At 48.4% G+C, this 27044-nt stretch overlaps 1 protein-coding gene and 1 long non-coding RNA gene across 10 annotated transcripts in view; one reads left to right on the forward strand and one right to left on the reverse strand.

Annotated features, from left to right (window-relative positions):
* LOC147035032 (upstream stimulatory factor 2-like) overlaps positions 1-15372 on the reverse strand; it is a 62919-nt gene extending 47547 nt beyond the window's left edge. For 2 of the 9 annotated variants that reach the window (XR_015061081.1, XR_015061082.1), the window contains exon 1: positions 6377-7334. Coding sequence is in view for 7 of the 9 variants with exons in the window: in XM_085892758.1 (XP_085748884.1) it covers positions 6377-6804 (428 nt within the window). In the remaining 2 variants the exon portion in view is untranslated. Of the gene's footprint in view, positions 1-6376; positions 7335-15115 lie in introns of those variants that run through there. The other 7 variants (XM_085892750.1, XM_085892732.1, XM_085892766.1 and 4 more) reach the window with 6 other exon arrangements.
* A 4641-nt stretch (positions 15373-20013) lies between these two features.
* The window catches only part of LOC147035033 (uncharacterized), a 32504-nt gene continuing 25473 nt past the window's right edge, over positions 20014-27044 (forward strand). The window contains exon 1 of the long non-coding RNA XR_015061097.1: positions 20014-21858. This is a non-coding gene — a long non-coding RNA (uncharacterized LOC147035033). The remainder of the gene's footprint in view (positions 21859-27044) is intronic.

Consider the following 27044-nt stretch of genomic DNA (forward strand, 5'->3'; position numbering starts at 1 on the left):
TAAAAAATATCTATCTCTAGAGATCTTTGAAATTTGGCCCTAAAAATGCAAAATGTGAAAAACGCATTTTTTTCCAACTTCAGTGGCTTATAATTTTACAAGCCGGTAGGCGACATGGCTGCTCGCTCAAGATGGAAAGCTGGCCGATGCGACGAGCCGATATTCATGTACATGCTATCAATCAATTTAGCGCAATAAATACGATTATCACAGCCCTCTTAGTTTGCGCCCAGAAACCCGCCTTGTGACATTTCAGGCATGTTTCCAAAGAGACTCTAACAAATGGCAGCCCTGGTAATTCCATTTATTTATTCGCTAAAGATTTTATTTTTTTATATGATGCTGTAAGACATTCTCCTTGGGTACAAAAAAAACAGGTCCCTCAGAGGTCCAGTTTCGGAGGTATTGATTTTTTTGTACAGTCCACAATAAGTGTACGATAAAGTATTTTAGCTGTTGCTAAGCTACGGAGGTGTGCAGAGCAACCATTCATTTTTGTGTACATGCTAGCCACATTCTACACATTTCACCCAAGTTTCATCAAAATCAGACTCTTTCTCTTAGAGATATTCGCAATTAACCATTTCTGAAATGTTCGACATGTACTCGCCCAAAACCTATCTCCTCCAACAAATATTTTTTGTTCGGGCTGTAAATTGGCATGAAGGGAGCGAGATAGATTGCGCACAGAACTCTAAGCTTCAATTTTTCGATTTATTTATTTTTTCGATTTTTTGACCACTTTAAAGGGCCGTTGCTATGCCGTTGCTAGGGCCCGGGGTCCCATATTCTAAAGCACACGATTCCCAGAAATATTGGTCCTACCTACCAAATTTCATTGGAATCGGTTGAGTGATTTAGCCCCGAGGCTTGACCAAAGTTTCGCGGACAGAGAGATGGAAATGTCCAGAATAAGGGTGCTCCAAGAGTGGCCACTCGGAAGGTGGGCTCGGACCTACCCTACTGTCTCCCTCCCAACCTATCGCCTTTGCCTGTCTCCGTCCATACCCACTCCCTTAATTTGCAAAAACCAATTTAGCCCCAACTTATTTTTTTTGTTTTTATTTTTACTTCCCCACCTATAAATCGTCCCCTTACCCCCCTTATCGTCCTTGTTCGGCTAACCTATCCTGTCTCCGAGCCTACTCCCAACCCCTACATTCCCTTCCTGGAGGGGAATAAGGGAGAGCTAGCATCCTGTGTCGAGGCCCAATGAAGCCTCAGAATGGCCTCCTCAGATTTCAGCGATCTAACCCAAAGTGGGTCCAGCGGCCCACAACTAGAGCGAAGGGATGGATGGTGCGGAGGGGTACACTTCCTATCTACCCTAACCATTAACTCTTAAACTACCCCAGGGCTTTCAACAAGCGCCTCTCGCTTAAACTATCGGTTCTAACAACCCAGATTCCCGTTGCCTGTGTTGGTGTCCTCTCAAATTTCGGGCCATGCCCCCCAATTTTCCTTCCGTGGCCTCACATGGTCTCATGACTGGGACGCGTGGCTCCCTTGGCAGGAATTACCCTCTGCCGATTCTCCAATGATGGCACCCCCGGGCACTACACTGCCTCCGAGCCTACCAGCTCCCTAAACTGGGGAGTACCCTCCGTGGCGACTCCACACCGATGCCCACGTGGCATGTTGGCGCCACGGGTCCCTTTCCGAGGGTCGCCCGTGCCCAGTACACTGCCCCCGTGGCATATGGCGACCCGGGCCCCGCATCATGCGGGCGCACCCGTGCCAACTACGCCATCCCGGCCCCCCATGGACCCTTGGCCTACCGCGGCCGACGAGCCCGGTGCCCGGGTTACCCACGAAGCGAAACTCACCATTCGCAGCCACGCTCCCAGCCCATCAACAGGGCTCCTGCACCCCTCCAAATGGGTATCGAGCCTACATTCCCACCAACAGCAAAACGACCTCCATTTTTCAATTTGTCTCACCCACTAACTCATATTACACTGACCCCGGGGTCCCGTGGGCGGGATTCACTCCTCCCCCCAATCACTCATCGCACCATGCATACCACATTCGCTCCATACATACAGACCCGCTGGCCTCACTCACTCAACATGTTTCCACCTCACAACTCTTCAACACACCCATCGCTGAATTCTGCCATTCTGCTCACTACATCCCCTCAACTACCTCGTGCTCCCTTGTCATCGCTTAAACTACAGCACGTTCCTTTTACACTACGTAGCTAAGCTACGCCCCACTACACATCCACAGTCTGTCTCTGTCCTCAAATCCAAAAATCAATTCCCATATTCCATCCTAAATCTCAACTACAATCCCTCTACCTAATGCATTCCACGGGCCTCATGAGGACTTATCCATGCCCCATGGAGCCGGTCGAGCTATCACTAACCCTTCCCCCTAAAGAGTTGTGTCCTGTGCCCTGGGGCCAAGGGGGTCTTCCACCCCCTGCCTGGGAATCCTGTTCACCCGAAGTGAGGCTTGCTTGTTTGTTTGTTTGTTTTTTCTATTCGCGCAGCACCAGCGCGGCAACTCGCAACCTGCGCTCTTTTACTCCCGTGACGTCATGGCAGCTGCTCGCGCACCTTGTACCTCGTCCCTCCTGGACGGTACCATCCGGCAGGGATCTCCCCTCCTGCCGGATTCCAACCATACGTGCAGCCATGACGTCACCCTGCGCATCAAAAAACAAGCCTCGCGTTTCGAGGGGTTCCCCACACGAACACATGTGCTCTGCCCGTCGGAGCTTCACACACACGCTCGCGTGGAGAACCCGTCTGGTCCAAATCCGTATCCAGCCTACCTTCTGTCTGTCCGCGGGATTGGCTAATTCACCGCGTGCGTTTGCGGACCGGGCTCCATTCCCGCAGATGCGCACGTGGCGGCCTCGTGCGTACCACAGCACGGACCCCGTGTGCGCCTGCCCTGCAAAGCCAGCACGGTCCCCGATGCAACTACGGCCGCTACTCGGTCTTTCTCCACCGTCAGGCACCGTCGTCATCGCACTCTCCATTCCCTCCACGTACTCAAACTCCCGCGTGTCACGAGACTCACGCACCTCGAGATGGCACTCTCACTCGGGCACGAGGTTGCATGTTCCCGCATGCCAGCCATCTCCCTCACATACAGCGACCTCACACACACGGTCCCTCTCACACTCGGCCGTTCACTCACGCATGCCATTTCCCTCGCACACGTGGTTCCATTCACACACGGTGCCTCATCCACACACGGCATGCTGGGAGGCCCGCACCTCGGCTCACTCGCAACCACGCACACCCTATTACTCACACAAGCGGTTTCACTCCCACTCGGGGTCTCATCCACACACAACGCCTTTCGCCCCCGCTATGTGTGCGTTACAGCATGCATTTTGCCACACTCGTGAACACACACCGGGACAACCACGCTGGGGAATCGTGCCACCTCAATGGGTTCCGGGGCCTCCATACCCCCCAAGCTCCTCGTGCACCCGTCTACAGCACTCCCCCCCTCAACTCCGCGAAGCTCGACCGGACCCACCTGGTCGTGAACCACTTCAAGGGGGCATATTCCCTCCCCTCGTTCCTGGAGGAGGCCATCCAGCTGCTCGCACCAGGTCTCGAGACATTCCGCGAGCTCGCCCCCATTATCCTCCACTACCTCCGTGTGTGTGCTCGTCTTTAGTTTCTTCCTTATTGTGTAGTCTCTCCTCTACTTTTTCTATCTCCCGAGTCTCTATACATTTTATTTCTGTTGTCTCTCCGTGTCTATTTATTTCAGTCTCGACTCGGTCCATCTCCCGTGTCTCTGGCAATACTTCTATTTCCTTTGTCGTTTGTTATTTCCATCGTCTCCATTTTTATTTGTGTCTCCTTTATCAGAGTTTGCCCTAATTGTTCTTTCATCCGACGAGTGGTGTCAATCAAGTCCTACACCACTAACATTACTCCTTGTGGTGCTGTCACACATCCCACCTTATTGTGCCGTTCTACTTCCTGGCTCCTTTTGAGTTGTTGTTCTTCTCTGAGCTTTTTTGAGTTGTTCGTTCTCTTTCCGGAGTTTTTCCATCTCTGTGGACTCAAATTTTGCTCTCCCCTCGAGCTGGTTAATTTCAAACTCGTATAGTTTTTGTTTTCTCTCCCACTGTTGCTCATGCTTTTCAGCCTCCAATCTCATAGTTTTTCATTTTGTTGATTTCCCTTTCCTGTTTCATTCATTCTTCTGTCACTATCTCCTCGTACTCCAACCTTGTTTTTTCCTTTTGTTGTTCAGTTTCAAATTCATACTCTTTTTGCTTTTTATTCCACTGTCTCTCTTGTTCCTCATTCTGCAATCTCGTTATTTCCTTCAATTGACTGATTTATTTCTCCTGTCTCATTCCTTGTTCTTTCAGTACTCTTTCTTGTTCCTCATTCTTCAATCTGGCCTTCGCTTCCAGCTGTTCGATCTGCGCAGTGTGGTTCCTCAACATTTCATTCTCTGCTGTCGTTCTCTCTTCCCTCAACATTTTCAACTCGTTTTGTAATTCCGTCTTTGTTTTGGTGTTTCAGTAACTCAGAAGTTTTCTTTTCTAATTCCGTCCTCATCTCCACACACTCCAACCTTGCCTTGGCTTCTAACTGTTTGATCTGTACAGTGTGGTTCCTCAACGTTTCATTTTCCGTCCTCTTCCTTTCCTCTTTTTCTTCTTGAGTTCGTTTTGTAATCCTCTCTCTTTGGTTTCGTGTTTCAGTATCTCAGAAGTTTTTTTTCCATGATTCCTCTCTCAATTTGCATGCTTCTTCCCCCATTTCATCCATTCTCTTCCTCAATTCGTCCATCATCTTTCTCAATTCTCACCTCTTGCATCAGTTGTTCCAATTCCCCATCGTGTTCCCGTTTTTCCTCCTCCAGCTTCGTTTTCCATTCCTCCTCCAAGCTGTTCCTATCCTGGGAGTTAACAATCTGCTCTTCCTCTTCTTTTGTTCAGTTCGCTTTTTCGCATATTCCAACTGACGGGTATACCACACTACCAAATTCTTTTTCCCACATAGTTTGTCGACTCTGTTGGCTAAGTCATGTTTTTGCCACTGAATTCGTTCCAGTAAATAGTCCAATGGCTGTGTCCCCCCGTACACATAATTTTTCTGAAGCTCGTCTGTGTGCCGTTGTGACTCGTCCACTCCACTTTGCACCTCCTCGATATATTCTTCATAATGCTTCACCCTTTCCAAGACATCCCCGAATTGTGCCTGAAGCCTGCCAATGCGCGCATAGTCATCCTGCCACGCCTGCCATGGCACATGCCGTGACCACGTGGTTTGAACCGGTGACTGGGAGCTCACGCCTCATGCCGTGCCGTTAGTTGTGCTAAAAATAGCCGCCTGCCCCCTGCTGCGCCGAGGTGCGATCGCGCCGCCTCCGTTTGCTGGCCAAGTTCATGCTCAGAATATGGGGTTGAGCTCCCCCATTGATTAAAATTATACAAAGAACCGTCCGGGGCCATGGATCCTACATTATAATACATATCTAATCCACCCGGAACCCGTTCGCCTTGAAAAGCCATCTTATTTCTCGGAATGTTTGTTTTTTAAAAATCGCTCAAATTTGATGGGAACCGGGGGTGGGGGGGGTTGCTTCGCACACCCCTGATCCGATTCCCGTGAATTTAGTTGGAGACGGGGTGGATTCGAATCTCACTCCCGGACACCACTGTTAAGAATTCTGGCCCGCCTGGCGTGCGATCGGCCGCGTACCTCTAATAGCAGCCGCGTCGCCCACCGGACGGACAATTCAGTCGTTACCCTCCTGGAACTACCACCAGGAGCCAGTCATGGGTGGGGGTTTAACCTCACCACAACCCAGTCCGCATTCTACCCGTGCGAAATAGGGTGAATCGCTGAATGTCGATATACCTAAATACCCGCGCGGGTAACCTACCGAGGGGTTGCACCACACCGCAGGTCGGCTTAGGACACGAACCGCCTAAGCGATTCGTTCCGTGCTACAGGGATAACCGAGCGGTGTTATCGCCGACCTCGACGGTTCCGATTCTCTTTACCGGGCGTTCAAAACCCACTATTCATTCCACGATGCAAGATGGCACTTTCAATGTGGTGAAAGGAGGACGCGACGAACGGGATACGTTGCACACAAGGACATTTATTATAGAGCACACGTATTACACACACAACACAAGCAAGGGCAGTCATGCAATTTAAAAGCAAGGCAAATAGAAAGCAATACAACCGACTACAATTATTATTTACAAGCACAGTCACTTACACAGGTTTATTTATGGAGACACAGCGCCACAGCAGTCATAAAAAAAACAAAAGGAAAGACCCCCTCATAGGCAAGGGGGTAGACGGGGTTCGTAAACCTTTATGACCGTGAGCCGTGGATGACCGAATGGGCCCACGAGACCGACGCTGGTTACCTGCACCCTCGTGGTGCGACGGTCGGCGAGCTCTCTCCGGCACTCCTCGCCAGACGCGCAGGTCCGGCACACAGCCGGCAGGGCTGCGCCTCCTGTCTGCGTCTCCGAGGCGTCACCCGGACTCGCCACCGGCCCGCGCCTTCACCGACAGGTCGCTCAACGCCAAGACGAGAGGGAGGGAGAGAGAACACGACCTCGACGACAAAGAACGACGAAGGCCACCCCGACGACAAAGAGAGAGAGTGATCCAGCACGACCCCGACAGAGAGGATGACGTCGACGACCCAGGCAAAAGAGAACTTGACCACGACCACCAAGAGAGAGCGAGCCCCGCGTGCGGTCCGCCTTATATAGCAAGGGGCTCCGCCCTTCGCTCCTCCCCGTTTTCGGCTCCGCCTCCCTTCGAGAAGGTTCCCGAAAAGGGGCATTCCCTCACCCCGACCACCTCACGCCGTGCATCCACCAATCGGCAGCGAGCTGCCCTCCCCCTTCCCTTCACACCAAGCGCGGGGAAAATAGGTGGGAAAAAACCCCACAGGCTTCACAAGAGCTTTTGTTCTGCCAATCCTTCTCGGACGGTTTCCGACGCGGAAACCGTCCTACCGGGGTCCGTGAAGGATGGTGTTCGTAAGCGGTCGTAGTGGCGAAGATGGTGGTGATTGTTGTGGAGGTGGTGTGAGCGTGGTGGGCGTTGTGGCGTAGTTGGTGGCGGTTGTTGTTTGCGTGGAGGTTTGTTGCAATGGTGGCTCAAAATAACGATAGATAAAGAAAAACGGCTATCTCAAAGAGTCACAGCCCGGTGATCACGAATAAAGCCCTTTAAACCACGGTGGGGACCTATCTGAACACTCACTTACCGGCATAGCTAATCTAAGGAACCTTTATGGTGTATTGCAAATTTCCACAGCCGTAACAATACAGTTAGGTGATGAATTATAAAAGTTTTAACATAAGCCCTTGCCTCCGAGGGCTCTAAAATGGACCAATTTTGTCCCCTGGTTTGACCATGTGGCTAGGGGTTTAGGATCTTCATTTTTTTTTCTAAAGATTGCCTCATATAAGATGTGTCTACTGACTGAATAATTTTATCTAACGCCCATGGCTTCATAGTAAAATAAATTTTTATTTATATGCACGTTTTTTTTAATAATTATTCACTTTTTTCATATTCAGAAGTTTATAAATCTTAAATGGAACTATCCAGGAAAGAGTTACTGCAGAATTTTATAAACTGGTATACAAAATTTCAGATTGTGGCATCAGAATGTCTCTAGAAAGCACATACTCCTAGTTTTAGGAAGCCAAATATGGCAATTTGGCCCACTTGGTACAAAACAAGGTGAACTTGCAGGGGTGCGCATGAGGCTAAATTATGCTTCTTATTAGACATTAGTGATAAGAATGTTATTTATTCATGAATACATGCTAATGATTACTTTCGTAAGCAATTGCAAATTATAAATTAGAACAAATTTGATTAATTGAGTAGCAGCTTTTTTATTTACAGATATATAGAGACAATGAATATTAGTAATTTTTATACCTTAGAAAACTCTTTAATGACCTTTCATCTTTTATGACATTCATCTTATACATTATTTCCGAGTTTGTGGTTTCGTATCGCGCTATCTTCGACTTTGTTCTATGCTCGAGTAACGTGATATTCGGCTTACATTATCTCAAAGATCATACGAGGTGCATGGTACAAAAAAAGTAAATAAAATGGTTCTGAAACAGTGAAATCGTATTCCACTTACTGCATTAAAGTAAAATTATTACTGATACTCTGCATCAGTTCCTTTCTCAAACACACCCACCCCAACATGTCGTGCAGAGCGTGGGTTATGCTTGTTTACATGATTATCTAGCACTCAGAGGCACAGAATTTTACATCTTAGAAAACAGGTCTTGAACATGCTTAAAGTCATGCTGTGACAGTTGGTACTGACATCCAACAGATTTTATGTCAGGGGCCTCAACCACACAAAGAATGTCGAGTAATGGCACACAGCATTGATCTTTCTTTTTTTTCTGGAGGCCATGAGAATGTGTTACCCCTTCCTTGCTTCATGAAGTTCACAAACACATCATCATTTCTTGTGATAATGTTCCCAATGTACCATTTTCTGTCATAAACACAAGCAATATATTTCCCAACCTGGTCTACATCCAGTTCAGTTATGGTTGGGACTAATAACTGGGACAGATGAGCTTGTGTGGTTTCGGGTCCTGTGCATACTGTTGATGATACAGCATCAGAAGAATTTATCATTACAAGAATTTATTTTTGAATAAAAAATGGACTTATAATTATTAATTTATGAGAAGAATAATATAAGTTGTTACATAACTTCAGTTAATGCCCCCTGCATATTCACCATTTTTGGTCAAAGTGGCATTTTCAACTTCCTACAGATAGAAACATATGCATTTATCAGGCATTCTGATAACAGATCCTTAAATTTCATATGCCAGTTTATAAATATCTGCAGTATCACTTTACTAGTGTTCAGTTTCAGATTTCTAAGCTCATGAATATGAAAAAAGTGAATAATTATAAAAAAACGAGCATGTAAATAAAAATTTGTTTTAATATGAAGCCATGGGCGTTAGATAAAATTATTCGGTCAGTAGACACATCTTATATGAGGCAATCTTTAGAAAAAAATTAAGATCCTAAACCCCTAGCCACATGGTCAAACCAGGGGACAAAATTGGTCCATTTTAGAGCCCTTGGAGGCAAGGGCTTATGGTAAAACTTTTATAATTCATCACCTAACTGTATTATCCCAACAAAAATGTATCTATGGATAGATAATGACCCTATAATCACTGTGTTATGAGGAAAAAATTCTAAGTTGTGCCATATTTGCAGGAGGCCTCCTATAGTTTCACCTTATTTTAGGTCGTTTTGGCCCAAAAGCCATTTTTAGCTTCCTATAGAGTATAGAGTGAGAAATATGCATCCCAGAGGCTATCTGATGCAATAATTGAAAAATTTGGATGCCAATTAGTAAATATTTGCAATATTAACTTTCTAGAGGAGTCCATTATAAAATTATAAGCCCCTGAAGTTGACAAAAAAATGCGTTTTTCACATTTGGCATTTTTCGGGCCAAATTTCAAACGTCTCTAGAGATAGATATTTTCAAACTATGAGGAATTGAAAGCTAATCTTTTGCATGGTGGGTGGAGCCATATAGATCTACATTTAAGAATTTTTCCAGCAAATTCTGAGGAGGTGACCTGGGGAGGTTTTTGAAATTTCGGTGAGTTGGCACAGAATGACCCAACATTTTAATTGTTTTTTTGACAAGTATGTTGATTGCCTCAGTTTGTGTGTGTTTGTTACTTAGCGAAATCTTCGATTTTGTCAAGTATGTTGGTCTGTTCCGTTTGTTTGTCCGGTCGTCTACAGCCCAAATGGCTGGACCAGTCATTCTTAATTTTTTACACCTGATCTGAGACGGTCCGCGTCCAAACCCCGTCTAAATCGGACTAAACGTCACGACGTGACGTCACACAACGTGAAAACACATTTTTGGACATAATTTAGTGACCGGAAGTCGTAGCGACTTCCTGTTGACACCAAAACAAACTTCAATGGAATATCTAAATGTTTTAAAATGCATGTTAGTACAAATTATGCACAGTTTTTGCAAGCGTATGACGTCAAAGTATTTAGCTATTGGCGTGATTTAAAAAAAATTATATTCGTTCTACAGGTCACAATTCTTAACCGATTTGGATGAAATTTTAACAGCTGATAGAAATCCACAGTGCAAAAAGATATGTGACTTTTGGTGATGTTCAAGATCAGGATCTGGATTCTGCATCACTTTATATTATCGCCCATTATAAACCAATGGGGAATTTTGTGAATTACACATGGCTATTTCTCAAACAGTTTTGCACTTATTATATTGAAACTTATAGTCTATTTATGCATGTAATATTAACAAGTGTACAAAGTTTGATCGAAATTGACCCAAGGTCAAGGTCAGGGTTACCCAAAACATGAAAAACACACATATAAAATACAAATTTTTCTTTTACAACATATTTCAAACCTGATAACAGGATCGTAAAGCTGGTTGAAAAGCAATGTTCCTAAGTATTTTCAAATATTTTCTACGATCAGAATGAAGGCAACAAGCACCGATGATAAGTTGTTGAATGTCACATGGTGGCTTTAAATGAGTTGTGAAAATTTTCAATCTCCTGCCGTTACCATGACAACGCACGCCTGATAATTGTTATTTGTGACGTCGCGTCATCTATCTATAATTCCAGTAATGTGTGTGTGTGTGTGTGTGTGTGTGTGTGTGTGTGTGTGTGTGTGTGTGTGTGTGTGTGTGAGAGAGACCGCTGTTTCTCGACAACCTCTGGTCCGATCTAATTGAAACTTGCCAGGTATATTGCTGGGGACCTGAGGATGTGCCTTTTCAAGGTTTGATATTAATCGGACAAGTGCTTCGCAAGTTATGACCATTTATTTACCAAACCAATGGCAAGACACGTTGTTGCGTGGGCGTGGCCGATGGTGAAGGGAAGCTCAGCCACGTTCCCCATTACAGGTTACAACGTATGGGCTTCCGGAGAGTGATGACTTCGTGTATTCCAATAATTTCTCGATTTCTTATGCACATTTATAGATAAACACAATGGCCCAAGTTATGATCGTTTTCATATTAGACGGTGTATAAATTTCGGGAACATCAGAGTGCTGGGATGCTCTGAACCAGGAAGTAAATTTTTTTCTCTCTCTTCTCTTCTTGTTTTTCCTTGCCACGACATTGCGAAAAGGTAAAATACGTTGGCGCTAATTTAATAATTGGGTATTAAAAATAAATTGCGAATAATCGTAACTGCGAATAATATTGAACTTCCGGGTCACGCACGTACGGGCACGTGAGAGCGAAGAAACGGCCTGTGTGGTTTATTTATTTTTTATTATTATTATTATTTTTATTATTATTATTATTTTTTTTACGGGCACGTACTAGTCCATCTATAATTCCAGCAATCTCTGTGTGTGTGTCTGTGTGTGTGTCTGAGTGACCGCTGTTTCTCGACAACCTCTGGTCCGATCTAATTGAAACTTGCCAGGTATATTGCTGGGGACCTGAGGATGTGCCTTTTCAAGGTTTGATATTAATCGGACAAGTGCTTCCCAAGTTATGGCCATTTATTTACCAAACCAATGGCAAGACACATTGTTGCGTGGGCGTGGCCGATGGGGAAGGGAAGCACAGCCACGTTCCCCATTACGGGTTACAACGTACGGGCTTCCGGAGAGTGATGACTTCGTGTATTCTAATAATTTCTCGATTTCTTATGTGCATTTATAGATAAACACAATGGCCCAAGTTATGATAGTTTTCATATTAGACGGTGTATAAATTTCGGGAACATCAGAGTGCTGGTATGCTCCGAACCAGGAAGTAAATTTTTTCTCTTCTCTTTTTGTTTTTCCTTGCCACGACATTGCGAAAAGGTAAAATACGTTGGCGTTAATTGAATAATTGGGTATTAAAAATAAATTGCGAATAATATCGAACTTCCGGGTCACGCACGTACGGGAACGTGAGAGCGAAGAAACGGCCTGTGTGGTTTATTTATTATTATTATTATTTTTTTTTTTTACGGGCATGTACTGGTTGAATTAAACCACCCATTACTTTTGAGGTTATCATAGGTCAAAAAGTCAACATAGGCCAAAAGGTCAGCCAAGAAGGCCAAATTTTCTTTAATGTTAATAAAATTGTCAATTTTTATCCAATCGTCTTGAAATTTGAAGAAGACCAAATATCTGAAATCCTCAATTTTAATCCAACAACTTGAAATTGGAAGAGCATTTTCATGTCGGTCACTGAATTCAACCACCGATTAGTTTTGAGGTAAACATAGGCCAAATTGGTCCAAATTTTCTAAAATCCTCAAATTTCATCCGATCGAGTTGAAATTTGAAAAGGATTTATATTTCAGGTCACCGAGTTCAACCACCATATATTTTTGAGATTAACATTTGAAGCAGCCCGGGGTGACGAGACCGCCCGGAGCCACGGGACCACCCGGGATGACGAGACCGCCCGGGGCCACGGGACCGCCCGGGGCCACGGGACCACCCGGGGCCACGGGACCACCCGGGGTGACAAGACCGCCCGAGGTGACGAGACCGCCCGGGGTGACGAGACCGCCCGGGGTGACGAGACCGCCCGGGGCTACGGGACCACCCGGGGTGACGAGACTGCCCGGGGCCACGGGACCGCCTGGGGTGACGAGACCGCCCGGGGCCACCCGGGGTGACAAGACCGCCCGGGGCCACGGGACCGCCCGGGGCCACGAGACCGCCCGGGGCCACGAGACCGCCCGGGGCCACGAGACCACGCTGGGTGACAAGACCGCCCGGGGTGACGAGACCGCCCGGGGCCATGAGACCGCCTGGGGTGACAAGACCGCCCGGAGTGACGAGACCGCCCATCGCTGACCTCATCTCAGGTTGAACTCGACCACAGATTAATTTTGAGGTCAACGAAGACCAAATATCTGAAATCCTCAATTTTAATCCAACAACTTGAAATTTGAAGAGCATTTTCATGTCGGTCACTGAATTCAACCACCGATTAGTTTTGAGGTAAACATAGGCCAAAAGGCCAAATTGGTCCAAATTTTCAAAAATCCTCAAATTTCATCCGATCGAGTTGAAATTTGAAAAGGATTTATATTTCAGGTCACCGAGTTCAACCACCATATATTTTTGAGATTAACATTTGAAGCAGCCCGGGGTGACGAGACCGCCCAGAGCCACGGGACCACCCGGGGTGACGAGACCGCCCGGGGCCACGGGACCACCCGGGGTGACGAGACCGCCCGGGGCCACGGGACCACCCGGGGTGACGAGACCGCCCGGGGCCACGGGACCGCCCGGGGTGACGAGACCGCCCGGGGCCACGGGACCGCCCGGGGTGACGAGACCGCCCGGGGCTACGGGACCACCCGGGGTGACGAGACCGCCCGGGGCCACCTGGGGTGACGAGACCGCCCGGGGCCATGAGACCGCCTGGGGTGACAAGACCGCCCGGGGTGACGAGACCGCCCGGGGCCACCTGGGGTGACAAGACCGCCCGGGGCCACGGGACCGCCCGGGGCCACGAGACCGCCCGGGGCCAAGGGACCACGCGGGGTGACGAGACCGCCCGGGGTGACGAGACCGCCCGGGGTGACGAGACCGCCCGGGGTGACGAGACCGCCCGGGGCGACGAGACCACCCGGGGTGACGAGACTGCCCGGGGCCACCCGGGGTGACAAGACCGCCCGGGGCCACGAGACCGCCCGGGGCCACGAGACCGCCCGGGGCCAAGGGACCACGCTGGGTGACAAGACCGCCCGGGGTGACGAGACCGCCCGGGGCCATGAGACCGCCTGGGGTGACAAGACCGCCCGGGGTGACGAGACCGCCCATCGCTGACCTCATCTCAGGTTGAACTCGACCACAGATTAATTTTGAGGTCAACGAAGACCAAATATCTGAAATCCTCAATTTTAATCCAACAACTTGAAATTTGAAGAGCATTTTCATGTCGGTCACTGAATTCAACCACCGATTAGTTTTGAGGTAAACATAGGCCAAAAGGCCAAATTGGTCCAAATTTTCAAAAATCCTCAAATTTCATCCGATCGAGTTGAAATTTGAAAAGGATTTATATTTCAGGTCACCGAGTTCAACCACCATATATTTTTGAGATTAACATTTGAAGCAGCCCGGGGTGACGAGACCGCCCAGAGCCACGGGACCACCCGGGGTGACGAGACCGCCCGGGGCCACCCGGGGTGACGAGACCGCCCGGGGCCACGGGACCACCCGGGGTGACGAGACCGCCCGGGGCCACGGGACCGCCCGGGGTGACGAGACCGCCCGGGGCCACGGGACCGCCCGGGGTGACGAGACCGCCCGGGGCCACGGGACCGCCCGGGGTGACGAGACCGCCCGGGGCTACGGGACCACCCGGGGTGACGAGACCGCCCGGGGCCACCTGGGGTGACGAGACCGCCCGGGGCCACCTGGGGTGACGAGACCCCCCGGGGCCATGAGACCGCCTGGGGTGACAAGACCGCCCGGGGTGACGAGACCGCCCGGGGCCACCTGGGGTGACAAGACCGCCCGGGGCCACGGGACCGCCCGGGGCCAAGGGACCACGCGGGGTGACGAGACCGCCCGGGGTGACGAGACCGCCCGGGGTGACGAGACCGCCCGGGGCCACCTGGGGTGACAAGACCGCCCGGGGCCACGAGACCGCCCGGGGTGACGCGACCACCCGGGGTGACGAGACCGCCACGGCCGCAGGTGGTGACGACACCGTTGGATTCGGTCGGTGGTGAAAACCTCGACAAGATAACACCACTAATAGGACCAGCCACAACCACACCGCGACAAAGGATTGACAGTATCGCCACCACCACCACCACCACCACCACCACAAACATTTCACAACTGCAAAAGCATTCGCTATAAAAAGATGTTCCACACAAAACATACTCCTGTCGTTGAAACAGGTGTCAAGTTCAGCAACGTTATTTCTTGGGATGTATCGCAATAACTCTTCAGACCGACTGAAGCTCAATTCCAGCTCCACTTGAAAACGGCAGCAAAAGTCGCGGCCTCTACTAGGCCCGAACGCAGCAACACTTTGGGACATGTCCATGTGCAGAGCATATTGAGACGGGTATAACACGTACCCGGTGTCCAAGCCTTGCTCCAGCACGTCCATACGGGCGGCGAGAGGAAGTTTCAAATTGAGCAGTTGATCACGGGGCCAAACAGCGGGTCATGTGAGGAGGAAAAAAATGGCCACGTGAGAGGCAGCCCAGCCCGAGACGAAGCACTGCTTGCACGATTGCCGATCTCTCCGCGAGCGCTTCCACCGCAATGTGGAAACACCTCGCACACAGGTCGTCGGCGAAGAGTTTGCTTTTTTCCAATCGTTTAGTTCGTTCGCCTAGATTAACCGAAGGTCCATTTAATCAGGGTTCCCTCGATTTCGTGTCACGTTTTGTTCGTCAGTTAATATAGTTCCTCGTCATTGAAGTGAAAAAATTTGCATACGTCACGCGGAGGGATATGTTCATGGCGTGGGTTGTTCGGCACGGCTTTTTCCTCACAAGCTTTGGTCGTCATGGACGTTCTTCGTTCCGTTCCGTCAAACGAACCGACTCGACATTGCGGTCTTCCCCGGTTTAACGACCTTTCTACGCGGTTCGTTTTCGACGCAATTCGGATGTAGAAATGGGACTCGATTTGGCTGTTTGAGGCGACGAGGGTGAATTGTCGAGCGCGATGTGCGGCCTTTCCTTCGCCTCAGAGAATCGTACAGGTAATCTGACCGGTTAACCTACCCGGGACTTGTTTGAATTGTCTTTGATGAAGAGACGTCGCGACCCAAGTGCTGGCGGCCCGGACATCGATGTACTTGCCGGACGTTTAGTGAAGTCACGAAGACGACAGGAGACGACGGACGACATGGACACGCATTAACACACATGGACACGCATTAACACACATGGACACGCATTAACACACATGGACACGCATTAACACACATGGACACGCATTAACACACATGGACACGCATTAACACGCATGGACACGCATTGACACACATGGACACGCATTAACACACATGGACACGCATTGACACACATGGACACGCATTAACACACATGGACACGCATTAACACACATGGACACGCATTAACACACATGGACACGCATTAACACACATGGACACGCATTAACACACATGGACACGCATTAACACACATGGACACGCATTGACACACATGGACACGCATTGACACACATGGACACGCATTGACACACATGGACACGCATTGACACACATGGACACGCATTGACACACATGGACACGCATTGACACATGGACACGCATTGACACACATGGACACGCATTGACACACATGGACACGCATTGACACACATGGACACGCATTGACACACATGGACACGCATTGACACACATGGACACGCATTGACACACATGGACACGCATTGACACACATGGACACGCATTAACACACATGGACACGCATTAACACACATGGACACGCATTAACACACATGGACACGCATTAACACACATGGACACGCATTGACACACATGGACACGCATTGACACACATGGACACGCATTGACACACATGGACACGCATTGACACACATGGACACGCATTGACACACATGGACACGCATTGACACACATGGACACGCATTAACACACATGGACACGCATTAACACACATGGACACGCATTAACACACATGGACACGCATTAACACACATGGACACGCATTGACACACATGGACACGCATTAACACACATGGACACGCATTAACACACATGGACACGCATTAACACACATGGACACGCATTAACACACATGGACACGCATTGACACACATGGACACGCATTGACACACATGGACACGCATTGACACACATGGACACGCATTGACACACATGGACACGCATTGACACACATGGACACGCATTAACACACATGGACACGCATTAACACACATGGACACGCATTAACACACATGGACACGCATTAACACACATGGACACGCATTGACACACATGGACACGCATTGACACACATGGACACGCATTGACACACATGGACACGCATTGACACACATGGACACGCATTGACACACATGGACACGCATTGACACACATGGACACGCATTGACACACATGGACACGCATTGACACACATGGACACGCATTGACACACATGGACACGCATTGACACACATGGACACGCATTGACACACATGGACACGCATTGACACACATGGACACGCATTGACACACATGGACACGCATTGACACACATGGACACGCATTGACACACATGGACACGCATTGACACACATGGACACGCATTGACACGCATGGACACGCATTGACACGCATGGACACGCATGGACACGCATGGACACGCATTGACACGCATTGACACGCATTGACACGCATTGACACGCATGGACACGCATTGACACGCATGGACACGCATTGACACGCATGGACACGCATTGACACGCATGGACACGCATTGACACGCATGGACACGCATGGACACGCATTAACACGCATGGACACGCATTAACACGCATGGACACGCATTAACACACATGGACACGCATTAACACACATGGACACGCATTAACACACATGGACACGCATTAACACACATGGACACGCATTAACACACATGGACACGCATTAACACACATGGACACGCATTACCACGCATGGACACGCATTGACACGCATGGACACGCATTGACACGCATGGACACGCATTGACACGCATGGACACGCATTGACACGCATGGACACGCATTGACACACATGGACACGCATTGACACACATGGACACGCATTGACACACATGGACACGCATTAACACACATGGACACGCATTAACACACATGGACACGCATTAACACACATGGACACGCATTAACACGCATGGACACGCATGGACACGCATGGACACATGGACACGCATTCACACATGGACACGCATTAGCACACATGGACACGCATTGACACACATGGACACGCATGGACACATGGACACGCATTCACACATGGACACGCATTGACACATGGACACGCATTGACACACATGGACACGCATTGACACACATGGACACCCATTGACACACATGGACACGCATTGACACACATGGACACGCATTGACACACATGGACACGCATTGACACACATGGACACGCATTGACACACATGGACACGCATTGACACACATGGACACGCATTGACACACATGGACACGCATTGACACACATGGACACGCATTGACACACATGGACACGCATTGACACACATGGACACGCATTAACACACATGGACACGCATTAACACACATGGACACGCATTCACACATGGACACGCATTAACACACATGGACACGCATTAACACACATGGACACGCATGGACACACATGGACACGCATGGACACATGGACACGCATTCACACATGGACACGCATTCACACATGGACACGCATTAACACACATGGACACGCATTGACACACATGGACACGCATTGACACACATGGACACGCATTGACACACATGGACACGCATTGACACACATGGACACGCATTGACACACATGGACACGCATTGACACACATGGACACGCATTGACACACATGGACACGCATTGACACACATGGACACGCATTAACACACATGGACACGCATTAACACACATGGACACGCATTAACACACATGGACACGCATTAACACACATGGACACGCATTAACACACATGGACACGCATTAACACACATGGACACGCATTAACACACATGGACACGCATTAACACACATGGACACGCATTAACACACATGGACACGCATTAACACACATGGACACGCATTAACACACATGGACACGCATTAACACACATGGACACGCATTAACACACATGGACACGCATTGACACACATGGACACGCATTGACACACATGGACACGCATTGACACACATGGACACGCATTGACACACATGGACACGCATTCACACATGGACACGCATTCACGCATGGACACGCATTAACACGCATGGACACGCATGGACACACATGGACACGCATGGACACATGGACACGCATTCACACATGGACACGCATTAGCACACATGGACACGCATTGACACACATGGACACGCATTGACACACATGGACACGCATTGACACACATGGACACGCATTGACACACATGGACACGCATTGACACACATGGACACGCATTGACACACATGGACACGCATTAACACACATGGACACGCATTGACACACATGGACACGCATTAACACACATGGACACGCATTAACACACATGGACACGCATTAACACACATGGACACGCATTAACACACATGGACACGCATTAACACACATGGACACGCATTAACACACATGGACACGCATTAACACACATGGACACGCATTAACACACATGGACACGCATTAACACGCATGGACACGCATTAACACGCATGGACACGCATTAACACGCATGGACACGCATTAACACGCATGGACACGCATTGACACGCATGGACACGCATTGACACGCATGGACACGCATTGACACGCATGGACACGCATTGACACGCATGGACACGCATTGACACGCATGGACACGCATTGACACGCATGGACACGCATTGACACGCATGGACACGCATTGACACGCATGGACACGCATTGACACGCATGGACACGCATTGACACGCATGGACACGCATTGACACGCATGGACACGCATTGACACGCATTGACACGCATGGACACGCATGGACACGCATTGACACGCATGGACACGCATTGACACGCATGGACACGCATTGACACGCATGGACACGCATTGACACGCATGGACACGCATTGACACGCATGGACACGCATTGACACGCATGGACACGCATTGACACGCATGGACACGCATTGACACGCATGGACACGCATTGACACGCATGGACACGCATTGACACGCATGGACACGCATTGACACGCATGGACACGCATTGACACGCATGGACACGCATTGACACGCATGGACACGCATTGACACGCATGGACACGCATTGACACGCATGGACACGCATGGACACATGGACACGCATTGACACATGGACACGCATTGACACATGGACACGCATTGACACATGGACACGCATTAACACACATGGACACGCATTAACACACATGGACACGCATTAACACACATGGACACGCATTAACACACATGGACACGCATTAACACACATGGACACGCATTAACACACATGGACACGCATTAACACACATGGACACGCATTAACACACATGGACACGCATTAACACACATGGACACGCATTAACACACATGGACACGCATTAACACACATGGACACGCATTAACACACATGGACACGCATTAACACACATGGACACGCATTAACACACATGGACACGCACAGACACATGGACACACACAGACACATGGACACACACATGGACACGCATTGACACACACACACACACATGGACACGCATTAACACACACACACATGGACATGCATTAACACACATGGACACGCATTGACACACACACACACATGGACACGCATTGACACACACACACACATGGACACGCATTAACACACATGGACACGCATTAACACACATGGACACGCATTGACACGCATTAACACACATGGACACGCATTGACACGCATTAACACACATGGACACGCATTGACACGCATTAACACACATGGACACGCATTAACACACATGGACACGCATTAACACACATGGACACGCATTAACACACATGGACACGCATTAACACACATGGACACGCATTAACACACATGGACACGCATTAACACGCATGGACACACACAGACACATGGACACACCCATGGACACGCATTAACACACACATGGACACGCATTGACACACACATGGACACGCATTGACACACACATGGACACGCATTGACACACATGGACACGCATTGACACACACATGGACACGCATTAACACACATGGACACGCATTAACACACATGGACATGCATTAACACACATGGACACGCATTAACACACATGGACACGCATTAACACACATGGACACGCATTAACACGCATGGACACACACAGACACATGGACACACACATGGACACGCATTAACACACACATGGACACGCATTAACACACACATGGACACGCATTGACACACACATGGACACGCATTAACACACATGGACACGCATTAACACACATGGACATGCATTAACACACATGGACACTCATTAACACACATGGACACGCATTAACACACATGGACACGCATTAACACACATGGACACGCATTAACACACATGGACATGCATTAACACACAGTGACACATATGGACACAGACACACATTAACACATATGGACACGCATTAACACACATATGGACACACGAACACACATTAACACATATGGACACGCATTAACACACATTGACACACAGACACACATTAACACATATGGACACACATTAACACACATGGACACACATATGGACACACGAACACACATTGACACATATGGACACACAGACACACATATGGACACATGAACACACATGGGCACACATTGACACATTAACACACATGGTGTATCAGCAGTACAGTGACACGTGGGGGTCTTCATCTGCGTTTCCACCCTCATTGAGATTGTGTACCTCACGGTGTTGTCATGAGTCGAGCCTGTGTTCGAATCTCGACTCTGCTTTAAACTGCCGCCCTGGTGTTCCACACGCACGACCAGCGATCCACGAGGATGGACGTTGACCCACCTCTTCGGCTCCGTGAAGAGTATGTGATGTCGGTGTTGATCGTTTCTCTTCTGAAGTACTTAGGCCGAAGTAACATTTGTTCTATGGCGAGGATACGGTTGCCGTACGCCAGGCCCGTAGCCAGGGCTCAGTATTAAGGGGGGCATATGAACTGGATGGGGGGGGGCACAATTATTATATTTAATATTTTTGATAACCCGGTATAATATTGTATTTATGCAGCATTGACACATCTATACTGAGGTTGCCGTCGCAAACTAACCAAATTGATCTCAGCTAGATTTAATATGTTCCGATGTTTTTGGCCTCAAATTATTTGAATGCAGGAGAGCCGCAACAAACTGGCACATTCACAATGCAGATATTCAATGATTAGACAATTGGCACCAATTCAGGTGCACTTATACAAGGTGTTGTAAAGAATTGGCATTAGAAAATTAATATACCAGAGATGCAATGACTAAACGGGGGAGGTTGGCACCGGAATCAGTGCACTTTGAAATAAGATACAGTGGGCTATGACCTGCGATCATCACATTAAACTATCAACAGCAAATACGACCGGCCTGAAGATACCACAAGGTCCACATTTAAAGCAGTCAATTACACAGAGGTAAGGTTATGCACAAAGCACCAAACACAACATTTAACTTAAACATCAGAAGTACAAAGCAGCCGACCACGGCAGGTGCTGACCACAACCACACTGCAACCACAACCACACACGCATCACCAGCAGTCACACACACAATCTGAACTCCTCGTATAGTTTTTATACCACTGTACTCGCTGTCAGAAGAGCTGCAGGCGACGTGTCTCGGTGTGGAATCTTCTGAGGACCTTCTCCTTCCATTCATTCAGGCATTTACGTGTGAGGTCTCTCTCGAAGGCCAGCTGTACCAGTTGTGCCTTGCGTGCATGGCGCATGGACCGTCGATGGTCAGTGAAGACATTCCTCAATGTTGAGAATGAGTTTTCACACATGGCAGTGGACGCACCAAGTGTTAGTCCAAGTCTCATAGCAGTCACTACACTTGGCATGGCTTCCAGCGTTTTGTGGTATGTTGAGAGTTTTTGTGTTGTCCATCTCTCGTTTGGCTGTTTTTCTGTCTGTGTGTGAATCAACTGCTTTGCAACCACACACTCTGTTTCACTGATGGTTGACTTTGTTAATGTCATGATGTGCTGGAGCAAGTGGGGATCTAAAAACGTGCCATTTTCGGGATTCAAGGCAGCGAGTGAATGGGCGAGTTGTGTGTTGCGCTCACTGAAGCGCTGAGCGATCTCTCCAAGCACAGTGTCAATTGCGCTGTAAAAAACCCTCTGCAGTTCCGTCTTGTCATTGTCGTTGTTTTGTCCTGTAGTCTCCAAAACTACAAACTGTTCCAAGTTCTTATGCATTGTGCGTCTCCGTTTTGGTGGTGCAGGTGTAGAAGTGCGAGCATCGTTGGCCTTGTTCCACAGATCAGTGAACTCATCCTTAGAGCGGAGTTTCTTCACGCACTCTGTAGCACTCGCCACCAGTTCCAACCCCGTTTGCAAGTCCATGTCCTCTGCCTGCAAGAGTCTGTTAGGGCCATTTAACAACATCAGCAGTTTTTGTACAAAGATAGCAATGAACATGAAGGCAGGCCCAGAGACTTCCTGCAAAAGCCCAATAGCCTCCATCCTCATCTCTGCACCGTAGGCGCGCTCTGCATCAATCTCCGACAGTTAGGATGTGATATCCTTAAAAGATCCTATGATCACAGACACGGTGGCGAAGTGTCCCATCCACCTCTGATCAAGAAGTCGTTTTAACCGCTCACCTTTATACTGTGCAGCAACAGTGGGCTTTCTGAAGAATTTGTACAGGCAACAACAAACCTCGAGGAAATCAGTGACAGCTTTCTCTGCTGCCAGTGCGTGGATAACTACCAGATGGAGTTGGTGATTTAAGAAGTGCACATAGGGGATTTCTCTTTCCAATATCTCTTGCAACAACTTTTGCACCCCACCGTGCTTCCCAGCCATTACCGAAGCCCCGTCGTACACCTGACTTAATATTTTTGACGTGTCAAGTCCTGTTTTTGTCAGCTCTGCAATTATTAGGTCTGTCAATGTTTTTGCATCTCTAGCATCGGCTGCAGCTATTGTGAGTAGACGCTCTGTTGCTTCATTTGATGCCGATACAAAGCGAATGGTGATTGATATGTTCTCATATTCAGTGGGGTCCCTCGTCCCATCCACCTTGATGGTAAACCACGATGTGCCTACTTCTTTCACGATGGCATCCGTCACAACATTACTCAATGTGCAGATCAGTTCATTCTGCATTTCCGGACTAGTATAGCTTGCGTTTTGTGGGATATGCTTTATTATTTCGGCTAGCTCGGTGTCTTTTTTGAGTGTGTAGTTTAAAAGCGAGAGGAAGAGCCCACTGTGCCCGTCTGACATATCCTCAAAATTATCAAGGCTCCCTCTAAAAAGGTATCATTTTCGGCGACAAATCCCACAACATCTATAACAGCAGACACATAGTACCAGTTTCTATTTAGCTGGTCAGCATTGAGGAGTGTGGAAATCTCCTCACCACAATCGATGCGCCTCTCGTTCTCCTTCCACCTCAAAACACAAGTTAAATGTTCCTTTGAAGTTGCGTGTTTGTGAAACCCCCTGCCTTTCTCAACGGCATGTTTCCAATTCCGGTAGCCTCGCACTGTGAAAGTAGAGTCCACTGGGCCGCGTGCGGTGTTAAACTTCCTACATGGATAGCAGAATGCTGCATCTGTCTGCACACTGTATTCCAGCCATTCATTAGTCTGGTACCATGAGGACACAAACGAGCGACTCTTGTTCTGCAACAGATGGCCAGGGTACCGCTGTAGAACAACTTGATTCGGTCTCTCACTTCCAAGATCATCGGGAAGCGGCTTGACAGTCACAGCCGGTCCCGAGGCCGCCGCCGAGCGTGGCAACCCGGCTGCCTGTGCTGGGGCTCCAGCTGCAGGGCTGACGTTGCTGGCTTGGCCAGGTTGGCCAGCTTCTGTCGGTATTTCATCGACATGATCGTCTCCTCGTCCTCCCACAACATGTCTTTCATCATCTTCTTTATTTTCGTCGATTGCATTTTTTCCTTTTCTGAGCCATTTTCGTAGATCCATTATCCACGTCTTTTTCCCCTGCTGCGAGCTAGCGCTCTCCAAGACTCGCCCCTTGTGACTCGTGTCACTAATCTCACGACTCGCGACATTTGACGGTTGACGGTTTTATTTATTAAATGATGCATGCATCAAAAACAGGTTTTATCTGCATAATTTCAAATGTAAGCACGATTGCACACATATTTTTAATTTTTATTATAAATTTTTTTTTTTTAATTTTTTTTATTATAAGTTTTTTAATTTTATATATTATAAGTTTAATTTTATAAGGAAGTTTTTAATTTTTATTATAAAATTACTTTTGTAAGATGGAGGGTTGACGGGTTGTGAAGGCCACGCGGTGTACGTGCACTTCATCTTTAATTATGTAAATTTATGTCTTTTCCTTAATCATATTATGACTATATTACATTTATACCTAACTTACAACCAATTAGGTAACCTGCTTAATAGGGCCTCCATATTGAAGACGCTGATTGGCTATTCCTTAAAACTAAATGATCCACGAGATATATATCCACCCACAACATCGACATTCAACACGCGGTCTAGCGGCTGGCTGTCTGTCTGTCGTCTTGGCTACTGGTGTTGGTGCTTGCGTTATCCTTCATCTTGTGGACTTGGACTGTATTGTCTTGCCAATTGCTTTTGTAGATGCGCTGGCAAGCGCACACTTATCTCTTGACTGTTTTTCAAATAAGGATATCATTAAAGAACAGTTTATCCAAGAAGGTCTTATTATTCACCACACTGAACATCTGGAATAAGGGTTTTAGTTCACACAGGTGAACTCTTAAACAGCAAGGAGTTCACAGTGGGCGCTCGTCCTTAAACACCAAGTTGTTCACAGGGTGCAACGGGGCATAAATGGGTGGCGTACAAGTGGGGGGGCACCAGATGTGCCATGGGGGGCATTGCACCCAAATGCCCCCCCTAGCGACGGGCCTGCCGTACGCCCTCTGAATTGACAAACGTGCGGCGGCCACAGAGTTTCTGCGGTGGCCTCAGGGTGGCCCTACGCTATTTGGCTATTTTTTACAGGTCGTAAGGTCGCCGTGGAATTATAACGCGGAATTATAACTTTTTTCATTTCTACGTTCGCCGTAGCAATTCGACAAGCCGAAACAAAAGAACTGGTTAAAAATAAAAAAATGAACCCACTCGTTACCGTCCCTTTGGCCGCACGTTCGCCTGAGGCCCCCCCTGCGGTCGCCTTGCGGACACCTTGAGGCTGCCTTGAAAATTCTATGGCTGCCGCAGGAACGCCCTAAGGTCACCGTGCGACATCAAATCGAAGACCGTACGGCACCCCCACATTTTCGGTCTCCACAATTTATAAATACACCGTGCGGCTCCCTGAAAAATAAAAACATATGTGACTGCTACATTGTGTGACCGTGGAAATACTGTGGCCGCCCTATAATTGCTAGTGGCCGTAGATTTTGGAGACCCCACGGCCGCTGTGGCAAATGTGACTTAGGCCTTACTGTACACCATTCTGTTTCAGAGCGTCGGTGCTGCCGAAACAGTTTGGTGTCCAGGGTTATCCTGGGTGTTTTACTGTTGACTTCCCAGCAGTGGTTCGGCCTGGTGTTGGCTTAGTGGTTAGGGTGGCAGCTTGGGATCCTTGGGTCCTAAGTTCAAGCCCCGGTGGCTGCTGAATTAATACACCAGGAGGTTGACTCAGCCTGTCATCCTTCCGAGGTCGGCAAAGTGAGTACCAGTGTACTGGTAAGGGGGACACTGCATCAGCGGCATAGCCGCTTCCCAACCAATGATGCAACCAGCAGCCACAGGCTGCACTCGATAGAGAGAGAGGGCAGTAGTTCGGGTAGGAATTTGGCCAGTGTGCCGGTGAGAGCTCGCCTACTCTTCACGAAGGACACCGGGATCTTTTAACTTTCCACCAACTAATGCTGGCGGACGAGACGCCAGTTTCACGTCCATCCGAGGGACGGCACACATTGAAACGCCGAGGTGACAGTTTATATCTGTTTTTGGATTCAAACCCAGGTTAGACAGCCTAGAGCAGAGTGTGTGTACGTCTCGGCCATCCTGCCAA

The sequence above is a fragment of the Eptatretus burgeri genome, chromosome 1, assembly GCF_056783735.1.
Source record: "Eptatretus burgeri isolate ZD-2024b chromosome 1, Ebu_testis_v1, whole genome shotgun sequence".
NCBI classification, from domain to species: domain Eukaryota; kingdom Metazoa; phylum Chordata; class Myxini; order Myxiniformes; family Myxinidae; genus Eptatretus; species Eptatretus burgeri.